The sequence below is a fragment of the Bombina bombina genome, chromosome 1 (genome assembly GCF_027579735.1).
Source record: "Bombina bombina isolate aBomBom1 chromosome 1, aBomBom1.pri, whole genome shotgun sequence".
Lineage (NCBI taxonomy): Eukaryota > Metazoa > Chordata > Amphibia > Anura > Bombinatoridae > Bombina > Bombina bombina.
This window is the reverse complement of record NC_069499.1, coordinates 936,771,078-936,785,005: the sequence shown is the minus strand read 5'-3', so window position 1 is coordinate 936,785,005 and position 13,928 is coordinate 936,771,078. Positions and strand designations below refer to the sequence as shown.

Below are 13,928 nucleotides of genomic sequence, written 5' to 3'. Positions count from 1 at the left end.
CCGCTTGAGGATCTCTCGATCTTGACCCGTACCTGGGTAGTTTGACATTGAGATGAGAAGCCATGAGATCGATCTCTGGTATCCCCCACATGAGAGAAATCTCTGCAAACACATCTGGGTGGAGAGACCATTCCCCTGGATTAAAGGATTGTCTGCTGAGAAAGTCTGCTTCCCAGTTTTCCACATCCGGAATATGAATTGCAGAAAGAAGACCGTTGTGGGCTTCTGCCCATTGGAGAATTAGAGACACCTCCAACATTGCTAGGGAGCTTCTCGTTCCTCCCTCATGGTTGATGTAAGCAACAGGTTCTATTGTTTGATTGGAATCTGATATACCGGGCAGAACCTAGCTGGGGCCATGTCCTTAGCGCATTGTGAATCGCCCGAAGTTCAAAGATATTGATCGGAAGAGAGGATTCCTCTCTGGACCACGTCCCTTGAGCCTTCCTGGCATTCATAGACACAATCTCCCCCGGACGGTCTCAAGAAGCACGTGCCTAGGGACAGGTGATCTTGACAGAGCCACCAAGAGAGACTCTCATCAGACTGTCCAGAACAATATGTTGAGACAGGTTTAAGTGATCCCGTTCCATTACCTCAGCATACATAGTTGTAGAGGTCTGAGATGGAAGCGAGCAAAAGGAATAATGTCCATACAGGATACCATGAGTCCTATCTCATCTCAGCAAAAGCTGCCCATATAGCCCCCCTCTGGCTCCGCCCCCCAGTCATTCGACCGACGGTTAGGAGAAAAAAGGAGAAACTATAGGGTGCCGTGGTGACTGTAGTGTATAGAGAAAGAAATTTTTCAAACCTGATTAAAAAACCAGGGCGGGCCGTGGACCGGACACACCGTTGGAGAAAGAAATTTATCAGGTAAACATAAATTCTGTTTTCTCCAACATTGGTGTGTCCGGTCCACGGCGTCATCCTTACTTGTGGGAACCAATACCAAAGCTTTAGGACACGGATGAAGGGAGGGAGCAAATCAGGTTACCTAAACGGAAGGCACCACGGCTTGCAAAACCTTTCTCCCAAAAATAGCCTCCGAAGAAGCATAAGTATCGAATTTGTAAAATTTGGCAAAAGTGTGCAGAGAAGACCAAGTCGCTGCCTTACATATCTGATCAACAGAAGCCTCGTTCTTGAAGGCCCATGTGGAAGCCACAGCCCTAGTAGAGTGAGCTGTGATTCGTTCAGGAGGCTGCCGTCCGGCAGTCTCATAAGCCAATCGGATGATGCTTTTCAGCCAGAAAGAAAGAGGTAGCAGTAGCTTTTTGTCCTCTCCTCTTACCAGAGTAAACGACAAACAAAGATGAAGTTTGTCTGAAATCCTTTGTTGCGTCTAAATAGAACTTTAAAGCACGGACCACATCTAAATTGTGTAACAAACGTTCCTTCTTTGAAACTGGATTCGGACACAGAGAAGAAACAACTATTTCATGGTTAATATTCTTGTTGGAAACTACCTTTGGAAGAAAACCAGGCTTGGTACGCAAAACGACCTTATCTGAATGGAACACCAGATAGGGTGGATCACACTGCAAAGCAGATAACTCAGAAACTCTTCTAGCAGAAGAAATAGCAACCAAAAACAGAACTTTCCAAGATAGTAACTTAATATCTATGGAATGTAAAGGTTCAAACGGAACCCCTTGAAGAACTGAAAGAACTAAATTTAGACTCCAAGGAGGAGTCATGGGTCTGTAAACAGGCTTGATTCTGACCAAAGCCTGTACAAAAGCTTGTACATCTAGCACAGCTGCCAGGCGTTTGTGTAACAAAACAGATAAAGCAGAAATCTGTCCTTTTAGAGAACTCGCTGACAACCCTTTATCCAAACCCTCTTGGAGAAAGGAAAGAATCTTAGGAATTTTAATTTTACTCCAGGAGAATCCCTTGGATTCACACCAACAGATATATTTTTTCCATATTTTATGGTAAATCTATCTAGTCACAGGTTTTCTGGCTTGGACCAGAATATCTATCACTGAATCTGAAAACCCACGCTTGGATAAAATCAAGCGTTCAATTTCCAAGCAGTCAGCTTCAGAGAAACTAGATTTGGATGTTCGAATGGACCTTGTACTAGAAGATCCTGTCTCAAAGGTAGCTTCCATGGTGGAGCCGATGACATATTCATCAGGTCTGCATACCAAGTCCTGCGTGGCCACGCAAGAGCTATCAGAATCACCAAGGCCTTCTCCTGTTTGATCCTGGCTACGAGCCTGGGAAGGAGAGGAAACGGTGGAAACACATAAGCTAGGTTGAACGACCAAGGCGCCACTAATGCATCCACTAGAGTCGCCTTGGGATCCCTGGATCTGGACCCGTAGCAAGGAACCTTGAAGTTCTGACGAGACGCCATCAGATCCATGTCTGGAATGCCCCATAATTGAGTTAACTGGGCAAAGACCTCCGGGTGGAGTTCCCACTCCCCCGGATGGAAAGTCTGACGACTCAAATAATCCGCCTCCCAATTGTCTACTCCTGGGATGTGAATTGCAGATAGATGGCAGGAGTGATCCTCCGCCCATTTGATGATCTTGGATACCTCTCTCATCGCCAAGGAACTCTTTGTTCCTCCCTGATGGTTGATGTAAGCTACAGTCGTCATGTTGTCCGACTGGAATCTTATGAATCCGGCCTTCGCTAGTTGAGGCCAAGCCCGGAGCGCATTGAATATCACTCTCAGTTCCAGGATGTTTATCGGGAGAAGAGACTCTCCCCGAGACCATAGACCCTGAGCTTTCAGGGAGTTCCAGACCGCGCCCCAGCCTAATAGACTGGCGTCGGTCGTGACAATGACCCACTCTGGTCTGCGGAAACTCACTCCCTGAGACAGGTGATCCTTCTGAATGTGTGAAAAACCATGAAGGAAATATCCAATCCTTACCAAATTTGCACCCTAGTGTCTTAATGCTTTGAAAGTATTGCACACCAATTTTCAAGTTTGTAACCCCTTAAATGAGGAAACCGGAGCTATTTTATCAAATTAACAATTTTAAACCCACTACAATCCCAGCCACAGCGTTTGCTGCGGCTTCACCTGTCCTTGGGGGTTATTCGCCACAGAAATAAGCCTTCCAGAAACGTTTTTAATGGCCACCAGACCCTCTCACATGAAGCTGCATGCACTGCATCCAGAAGAAACTGCGCAATTAAGGCGCGAAAATGAGGCTCTGCCTACTAGAGTGAAAGGCCCTTCCTGACAGGAAAAGGTATCTAAACGACTGCCTGGCGCTTAAAAACGTTACCAAAGTATTTTCAAGTTTTAAAACACTTCAAACAACATATAAATATCGAATAAATCAATCGATTTAGCCCACAATAGTGTCAACCAGTATATAGCCCATTAATAAGCCTTCATTCTGTTATGAGTCTAAGAAAATGGCTTACCGATCCCAAAGAGGGAAAATGACAGTCTTCTAGCATTACTAAGTCTTGTTAGAAAATGGACTAGTCATACCTTGAGCAGAAAAGTCTGCAAACTGTTCCCCCCAACTGAAGTTCTCTGGGCTCAACAGTCCTGCGTGGGAACAGCAATTGATTTTAGTTACTGCTGCTAAAATCATACTCCTCTTTTAAACAGAACTCTTTTAAATAGTACAAACCGGCACTATTTTAAAATAAACTCTTGATAGAAGAATAAAAAACTACAACTAACACCACATACTCTTCACCATCTCTGTGGAGATGCTACTTGTTCAGAGCGGCAAAGAGAATGACTGGGGGGCGGAGCCAGAGGGGAGGCTATATGGGCAGCTTTTGCTGTGCTCTTTGCCATTTCCTGTTGGGGAAGAGAATATTCCCACAAGTAAGGATGACGCCGTGGACCGGACACACCAATGTTGGAGAAATTACTTACACAATTTACTAGCACCACCTGGTGGTTACATATCGCTGTTTCAGTAAATATAAATGTGAATTTAAAAACAATAAAACATACCTATAGACATCAAAGAATGAAAATTTATAATTTTTACTGTTCTTTATCATTTAGTTTTATCATCAAACACAGATTATAAGAACACCTTAAAGCTCTCTATTTATCCCTTTAGGCATTAATGAATCCAATTTATGAATCCAAAAGGACTCTTTTTGCTTTAATATTAGTTCTCTGTTTCCACCTTAACCTTCCTACACCATCAATAATTTGTTACCTTATTTGGCTGATGTTGTGGATTGCCTCTAACAAATGGCATAATACAGGGGCTTCCCTATGATTGCATATAATATTAGACATGTGTTGACTCATCCTATCTCGCACCTGCCTTATCAGAGGAACCATGATAGTCTCCATTTTGAAGGAGGGAACCCTGAGAAACTTGAGATCTCAGACGCAATCTAAGAAGGCTGTCCTCTTCTCTGGTCTTGTAGACAATCTGGTAAGGAGAAATCTGCCCCTGAGAGGGTGAGATTTGAATCCTATTTTGTATCCCTGGGATACCACGTCTAGCACACAAGGGTCCTGAACATCCTGAGCCCAGACCTCTGAGAAAAAAAAAAAAAAAGACAATCTGCACCTACATGATCCAATCCCCGATTGGGGGCCACCCCTTCATGCAGATTTGTTATCTGTGGGCTTCTTGGTCTGCTTGGATTTGTTCCAAGACTGAGAAGGCTTCCAAGTGCTCATGGACTGTTCGGGCTTAGAGGATGATTGAGTTCGTTTTGACTTGTCTGAACGAAAATTAGAGGACTCACCTCCCTTAGGTCCGGATTTCTTATGTGGTAGGAAAGCACCTTTCCCCACAGTAATGGTGGATATGATGGAGTCCAGACTTGGTCCGAATAAAATCTTCACCTTGAATGGTAATGAAAGAAGTCTGGATTTAGAGACCATATCCGCGGACCAAGACTTCAACCAGAGGGCCCAGCGTGCTAGGACCGCAAATTCTGAAGCTTTGGCATTCAAACAGACAATCTGCATATTTGCATCACAGATAAAGGTGTTGGCTATCCTTAGAGCCTTAATCCTGTCTAGTAGTACGCTTAGCAAGTGTAGAAATGGCTCCATCCACCATAGGAATGGAAATTCCACAATTCCAGATGCGAATCAGAAACTGGAAATAATTTCTTGAAGGTAGAAGGGGAAAAGGATGTTTCAATCCTTTCCCATTCATTCTTAATAATAAAAAAAAATACCAAATATAAAAAATGGTAATAGCGTGCGCCTAAAGGCAAAAAATAAAAAATAACAAAATCAGATATCAAATATCAAAAAATGACAAAAGATAAACTCAAATTAACTGATTAGTCTTCATACAGTGTAGAATAGTGCAATTTCCAAAAAAAACAATATTGATATTTGAGATGTGCCTCCGGGTGAGATAACCAAGGTGAAAAGTGTAAATTGCTTTGCAATGTGTATAAAAAACTCCTATGTATAAAAATCCAAATTTTTTTAGAAATGTGTATGTGTATATGCACCTTTGTGCAGGGTGTCCAAAAAAACCGATTGTTAAAACAGCAATAATAATTGAACAGCTAAAATCAAACCAAATATAACATATATAAAACATATATAGTATAAGCTCTAAAATATATAAAAAAAGAGAGGCTTATCGTGATAAGAGTCCCAGAAGTGGTGATAGAAGTTGAAAACTGAAGTCGAAAGTGTCTCTGGAATCAAATACTGAAAATCTTTGTCATCTCAGTGAAAGTGTTCGAAAGCAAAAAATGTTCAAAGTGCAAACGGCAGCTAGTCTTGGCGGTGTCTGATCGGGACCCAATATCTAGAAATGGTACAAAAGAAGACAGCGCCTCATTGTGCAAGTAGGTTTCGTATGCAAAATTCACAGTGAAAGTGAAAACAAATGGAAATATACTCACAAGAGTATTGGCACCCTTATTGAAAGTGGTGCGAATAGGCAGGCTGACGTTTTTGCAGCAGTCAGTACGCTGTGCCGGATGGCATCCGAGATCCTAAGTGGACGGCTGTGGGCTCTCCTCAGTAAATCGAATCCAAATCTTGAGTAGCTGTGCTGTCAGAAGAAACAGCGTGCAGCTGCTCTTTGTATGCAATCAATGCTGCAAGGTGGAAATAAGCAAACAATCCTAGGCAGAGCCACATTCGATGGAAAACTCTGCTGGTAGTGAAATAAGCTTGGCAAGCAACAATAAAAAAAGCCAAAGGATACAAGGCTTTATATAAAAAAGTAAAAACACTTTATTTGTGATGAGCTTTTAAAGCTCATCACAAATAAAGTGTTTTTACTTTTTTATATAAAGCCTTGTATCCTTTGGCTTTTTTTATTGTTGCTTGCCAAGCTTATTTCACTACCAGCAGAGTTTTCCATCGAATGTGGCTCTGCCTAGGATTGTTTGCTTATTTCCACCTTGCAGCATTGATTGCATACAAAGAGCAGCTGCACGCTGTTTCTTCTGACAGCACAGCTACTCAAGATTTGGATTCGATTTACTGAGGAGAGCCCACAGCCGTCCACTTAGGATCTCGGATGCCATCCGGCACAGCGTACTGACTGCTGCAAAAACGTCAGCCTGCCTATTCGCACCACTTTCAATAAGGGTGCCAATACTCTTGTGAGTATATTTCCATTTGTTTTCACTTTCACTGTGAATTTTGCATACGAAACCTACTTGCACAATGAGGCGCTGTCTTCTTTTGTACCATTCTTAATAATGTTCGCCATTGGAACAGGAACCGGAAAAGTCTGTGGAACTTTCTTCTCAACATAGACCCTATCTAGCTTTGGAATTCTAGTCTCTTTAGGAAGCTTAGCTTTTGGAACCTCTAAGTGTGGATAAAACCTCTTTTAAAAGAAAACACAGATGTTGAATCTTAAATCTCAATTTAGGTTCCTTTGAGGCAGGAGGTTTAACCTCTGAAACTGAAAGTTCACCCTCTGATGCTACAGAGTTTAACTTGTCCTAAGAAAGATGAGACATGCTAGTTAAATCCGACTGAAAAGAAGGACTATCCCCCAAAATCAGTAGAACTGTGCTTGACCTTTCTCTTGCGCTTCCCAGAGATAAGTAAGGCATTAAGGGCCGCAGACACAGCAGATTGTAACTGCGAAGTAAAGTCTGCTGGAAAAAAACCCACCTCTAACAGGAGGAATAGGCGTATCGCGGGGAACTGCATGTGAAACAGGGTTAAATCCGGGTTGCGTAGTGAGGGTGAGCATCTCCTGGACAACAGAGTCATGAGAGGTGGATGGCTCAGAGGGGACAAACTTATCAGAGGGAGTAACCCCTTTTTATACTTTAGAACGACTCCCAGGAAAATGAAACAAAATTCAGCAGGGGGGCAAACCATTGTCTCATTACAATAAAGACAATTATTCTAAATATATATAGAACCCTCTGAAGGGTTAACTTCTGTATCCTCCATAGCTGGGTATTGAGAGTGAACGACAACCCCAAGTCACTACCAAAAATTTTTTCGATAAACACAGAGTGGCACCTCTACCCACACCAAAGGCTGGGGCACTCACCACCTCCTAGAGACCCAGACCGGACAAGTAGTGGACTACCCGTAGAAGCGACAAAGAACCTCTGTTGGAATCGCTGAACGGTAGTAAGAATGCACCTGATCAAGTGGTGCGCAAGCTGAGACCGCCCCCAGTACAGGAGAAAAGCGTGCAAAGCTAATAAAGTTGTGCAGCGCTTAAAGGAATCAAAAAGTCCAGCATTCCACTGCCATGTGTCCCAAGCACCCTCATGAGCCATAACCCTTCACAAGTGCTCTGTTTCTGGAGCTAAGCATCACAAATTTCCCCAACTGCTCGTCATAAACCATATCCATAACAAAGGAGATATTGAACCCTAGGTCCTGGAGAGGCTCAATAAGAGTCACATTATGACCCAAGATGTCCATGTCATAAATTGTAGGGGAAATATTAACCCACTAGGCACTTTCCCTCCAGGATCAGTGCTGTGGAGCAGACACAGCATCTGAAGGTGTGACAGTCTCTCTGCGTTGCGCTGACAGGGACTTAAGTGAAAAGGGAAAAAACAGTGTAGCGGTGAGACTGATTGTTTTGAACATAAAAGGAGAACATTCCCTGCACATAAAGACACTAACCTTCATCACCAATTTCACTGAGAGGTTTACATGATTACTTGAAAGCCCCAGTCCTCTTTTGAAGGAAAAATACCCATTAAAGGACTAGCCATATCTTCTGACACTTTCTCTGCCATCCTCCTATAGTGACGAAAGGCAAAGAATGAAGTGGGATGGATATTTATAGCCTTTGGCTACGGTGTCTTTGCCTCCTCCTGGTGGCCAGGTGTTGATATTCCCAACAGTAATGAAATCGTGGACTCTCCCTGCCTTTGGAAACAAATATAAATTAAGCGGACAAAAATCACCTTCCAGAATTCAAGACTTTTATCCATTAGTGGATATGAAGGAAAAAACACCAACAATCCATGAGGTACAACGCGGGCGATGTTACCTGTGGGTAGAAACAATTACTCATCAATACACAAGTGATGGACAGAACCAAGGGGAAAACAATACCTATTAGAAAACGGGGATAATGAACGCAGACTGCACATAGTAGGACAAAAAAACAACAACACAAAAGTGAGAGGTAGGACATGAGGTTTGTCATCACATAAATCAGCAAATACTGCACTGAACCTATTGCACGTCTAGAATAGCTAATATTTTAGTTATGGGGACAACATTAAAAAGATGAAACACTGAAAACATAATATAAAATGTTTAACTCCCTATGCTGGAGCTGTTTTTAGCTATTTGGGATTTTTCTGCATTTACACAAATTATACCTCTCTTTTAGTAGACCAAGCATGTCTAGAAAATAACTTGTTTGCAGGAATACCAGAATATGGGACAACACCACCACATCAAATGCAAAACAAAATATGCATACATAATATTGTTCCATATTTAGAATCAGTTCAGCTTCCCAAAACACCAAAAATTAGCATTTATGCCCATATTTGATCAATAAAAATGACATAAAATGTATTGTGTGTCATTTTGCCCCAACTTGCAATTTATGCAGAAAATGAGTAGGTATAAAATATATATAAACATACAAATATTAGAAACTTTTTAAAATTACAGGAAATTCTGTTTTCTCAGAGGGATGGTATAAAAGGGCATAAAACAATTTTTTCTCTTATGTTTCAAATAGAGCAGTATTTTTCAACCAGTGTGCCGTGGCACACTAGTGTGCCGTGAGAGATCCTCAGGTGTGCCACGGCAGACTGACAACAGTGTGACATATTTTTTAAACTTTGCTTGTTTTTTACTCCCAGTGCAGGGGTAGTTTGTAGGAGGCATGGCATAACAGCACAATACATACAGTATGTGTGTGTGTGTGTGTATGTGTATATATATATGCTGTATTAGGCTACAATGTGTGATTTTTTTTAAATTTTGGGATGGTGGTGTGCCACAGGATTTTTTAATGTAAAAAAGTGTGCCACGGCAAAAAAAAACGTTAAAAATCACTGAAATAGAGTATACATTTTTAAACAACTTTCTATTATCAAGTTTTCCTCATTCTCTTGGTATCCTCTATTGCAGTGTTCTTCAAATCACGGGTCAGGACCCATTACTGGGTCGCAACACTATGTTTACTGGGTTGCAACTTGTGTGTGTGTTGTATGAGAGTGTATGCGGTGTGTGTGTGTGTGTTGTATGAGAGTGTATGCGGTTGGTGTGTGTGTGTTGTATGAGAGTGTATGCGGTGTGTGTGTTGTATGAGAGTGTATGCTGTGTCTGTGTTGTATGAGAGTGTATGCGGTTGGTGTGTGTGTTGTATGAGAGTGTATGCGGTTGGTGTGTGTGTTGTATGAGAGTGTATGTGATGTGTGTGTGTTGTATGAGAGTGTATGTGATGTGTGTGTGTTGTATAAGAGTGTATGTGATGTGTATGTGATGTGGTGTGTGTTGTGTGTGTGTGTGATGTGGTGTGTGTTGTACAAGAGTGTATGCGGTGTGTGTGTGTGTTATATGAGAGTGTATGCGGTGTGTGTGTTGTATAAGAGTGTATGTGGTGTGTGTGTTGTATGAGAGTGTATGTGATGTGTGTGTGTTGTATAAGAGTGTATGTGATGTGTATGTGATGTGGTGTGTGTTGTGTGATGTGGTGTGTGTTGTACAAGAGTGTATGTGGTGTGTGTTGTACGAGAGTGTATGTGGTGTGTGTTGTACGAGAGTGTATGTGGTGTGTGTTGTATAAGAGTGTATGTGGTGTGATGTGTGTGATGTGTGTTGTATGAGAGTGTGTATGTGGTGTGTGTTGTATGAGAGTGTGTATGTGGTGTGTGTTGTATAAGAGTGTACTGTATGTGATGTGGTGTGTGTTGTGTGTGTGTGATGTGGTGTGTGTTGTACGAGAGTGTATGTGGTGTGTGTGCTGTGTGTTGTACGAGAGTGTATGTGGTGTGTGTGCTGTGTGTTGTACGAGAGTGTATGTGGTGTGTGTGATGTGTGTTGTATGAGAGTGTATGTGATGTGTATGTGGTGTGTGTGATGTGTGTTGTATGAGAGTGTATGTGATGTGTATGTGATGTGGTGTGTGTGTGTGTGTGTGTGTGATGTGGTGTGTGTTGTACGAGAGTGTATGTGGTGTGTGTGATGTGTGTTGTACGAGAGTGTCTGTGATGTGTATGTGATGTGGTGTGTGTTGTGTGTGTGTGATGTGGTGTGTGTTGTACGAGAGTGTATGTGGTGTGTGTGATGTGTGTTGTACGAGAGTGTATGTGGTGTGATGTGTGTTGTATAATAGTGTATGTGGTGTGTGTTGTATAATAGTGTATGTGGTGTGTGTTGTATAAGAGTGTATGTGGTGTGTGTTGTATAAGAGTGTATGTGGTGTGTGTTGTATAAGAGTGTATGTGGTGTGTGTTGTATAAGAGTGTATGTGGTGTGTGTTGTATAAGAGTGTATGTGGTGTGTGTTGTATAAGAGTGTATGTGGTGTGTGTTGTATAAGAGTGTATGTGGTGTGTGTTGTATAAGAGTGTATGTGGTGTGTGTTGTATAAGAGTGTATGGTGTGTGTGATGTGTGTTGTACGAGAGTGTATGTGGTGTGTGTGATGTGTGTTGTACGAGAGTGTATGTGGTGTGTGTGATGTATGTTGTATGAGAGTGTATCTGGTGTGTGTTGTATAAGAATGTATGTGGTGTGATGTGTGTTGTATGAGAGTGTATGTGGTGTGTGTTGTATAAGAGTGTATGTGGTGTGTGTTGTATAAGAATGTATGTGGTGTGTGTTGTATAAGAATGTATGTGGTGTGTGTTGTATGAGAGTGTATGTGGTGTGTGTTGTATAAGACTGTACTGTATGTGATGTGAGTCCGTGTGTGTTGTATGAGAGTGTATGTGATGTTTGTGTGTGTTGTATAAAAGTGTATACGGGTGTATGTGATGTGTGTGTGATGTATGAGAGTGTATGATGTGTGTGATGTGGTGTTTGTTGTATAAGAGTGTATGTGGTGTGTGTGATGTATAAGAGTGTATGTGGTGTGTGTGTGTGTTTTATACGTATGTGATGTGGTGTGTGTTGTATGAGAGAGTGTATGTGATGTGTTGTTGTATGTGGTGTGTGTTGTATGAGAGTGGATGTGTTGTATGAGAGTATGTGGTGTGTGCTGTATGTGGTGTGTGCTGTATTGTATGAGAGTGTATGTGATGTGTATTGTTGTATGTGGTGTGTGTGATGCGTTGTTGTATGTTGTGTGTGTTGTATTATAGTGTACGTGGTGTGTGTGAAATGTGGTGTGTGTTGTATGAGAGTGTATGTGGTGTGTGTGTGTGTTGTATGAGAGAGTGTATGTGATGTGTTGTATGTGGTGTGTGTTGTATGAGAGTGGATGTGATGTGTGTGTGATGTGGTGTGTTGTATGAGAGTATGTGGTGTGTGTTGTATGAGAGTGTATGTGGTGTGTGTGTGTGTTGTATTTTATGAGAGTATGTGATGTGTGTTGTTGTATGTGGTGTGTGTGATGCGTTGTTGTATGTTGTGTGTGTTGTATTATAGTGTATGTGGTGTGTGTTGTATGAGAGTGTATGTGATGTGTGTGTGGGATGTGATGTGTGTTGTATGAGAGTGTATGTGGTGTGTGTTGTATAAGAGTGTACTGTATGTGTGTGATGTGATGTTTGTCTGTGTGTGTTGTATGAGAGTGTATGTGATGTGTGTGTGTGTTGTATAAGCGTGTATGTGATGTGTGTGTGATGTGGTGTGTGTGATGTGGTGTGTGTTGTATAAGAGTGTATGTGGTGTGTGTGTGTGTTGTATGAGAGAGTGTATGTGATGTGTTGTTGTATGTGGTGTGTGTTGTATGAGAGTGGATGTGGTGTGTTGTATGAGAGTATTTGGTGTGTGTTGTATGTGGTGTGTTGTATGAGAGTATTTGGTGTGTGTTGTATGTGGTGTGTGCTGTATGAGAGTGTATGTGGTGTGTGTGATGTGGTGTGTGTTGTATTGTATGAGTGTATGTGATGTGTGTTGTTGTATGTGGTGTGTGTGATGCGTTGTATTATAGTGTATGTGGTGTGTGAGATGTGGTGTGTGTTGTATGAGAGTGTATGTGGTGTGTGTGTGTGTTGTATACGTATGTGATGTGGTGTATGAGAGAGTGTATGTGATGTGTGTGTGATGTGTTGTATGAGAGTATGTTGTGTGTGTTGTATGAGAGTGTATGTGATGTGTGTTGTATGTGGTGTGTGTGATGCGTTGTTGTATGTTGTGTGTGTTGTATTATAGTGTATGTGGTGTGTGTGAGATGTGGTGTGTGTTGTATGAGAGTGTATGTGATGTGTGTGTGTGTGATGTGGTGTGTTGTATGAGAGTATGTGGTGTGTGTTGTATGAGAGTGTATGTGGTGTGTGTGTGATGTGGTGTGTGTTGTATGAGAGTGTATGTGGTGTGGTCTGTGTTGTATGAGAGTGTGTGTGTGTGTGTGTTGTATGAGAGTATATGTGTTTGAGAGTGTGTGTTGTGTGTGTCATTATGGTTTTATAAAACTTTCAAGTTTGACTACACTCAGGAATAAAGTATGCACACATTTTAGTTACTTTGCCAAAAATTGCAGCTATCTTGCATATTACTTCAAAAATGTTCAGATCAAGCGTAAAAATAGGGTCGCAAAAGGTATTTGGTATCATGGAATTGAAGTTTGAAGTACCCTGCTCTATTGAATGAGCAGCAATTCACTACTGGGCATATACTGTATTGTGCAACCACCAATTAACAGCTAGCTCCTAAGCCTACGTAGGTTTTTTTTCAACAAAGGATATCAAAAGAACTAAGCAAATTAGAGAATATAAGTAAATTGCAAAGTTGTTTAAGAATGTATTCTTTATCTAAATCATGAAAAAAATAATTTTGTGTTTCATGTCCATTTAACCCAATGGCAATGTATGCCTGTTCTTATCCCTCCCTAAACTCATTCAGCGTAGCAAAAATATTACAAAGAAAAACACAAAAAACCTCCAAATATAAAATAGCTACGCCAAAATTCATCATAAATAGATTTTCATAAAATAACTTTTTTGACACTCACACAGGTCTCTCATTTATTTTATTTCCAATTTATTAGTTCAGATAAACTTGATCTATAAGCACCAACATCAACAACAAAAAATATAGCTAGCGGTTATTGCCAGGTGATCAGTATGCTGACCACAAGATAACTATAGAGACATAAAACACTTTCTTTCATATGAGGTGTTTTATTATATAATTCTATGATGAAGGTGTAACTATGGCCTCTTAAAAATTGCCAGAATATCCAAAATAGAACCAATGCAGTGAAGCATTTGTCATGTTCCAATTTTGAAGGGTCTCATGCCCCGTAATGTAGCAATCACCTTTTTCACATGAGAAGCACTGCCCACAATACAGTCAATACATTAGGAAGGTGATTGCCATAATTATGACAGGGATATGGGACCCCAAATGACCCTTTCCAAAATG

The 13,928-nt window shown here is 41.3% G+C and overlaps 1 protein-coding gene across 1 annotated transcript in view; it reads right to left on the bottom strand.

The window, feature by feature from the left end:
- Nucleotides 1-13,928, bottom strand: part of RTEL1 (regulator of telomere elongation helicase 1) — a 161,041-nt gene that overhangs the window by 80,860 nt on the left and 66,253 nt on the right. The window contains exon 19 of the mRNA XM_053701471.1: nucleotides 8,338-8,423. Within this exon, the coding sequence (XP_053557446.1) occupies nucleotides 8,338-8,423 (86 nt within the window). The remainder of the gene's footprint in view (nucleotides 1-8,337; nucleotides 8,424-13,928) is intronic.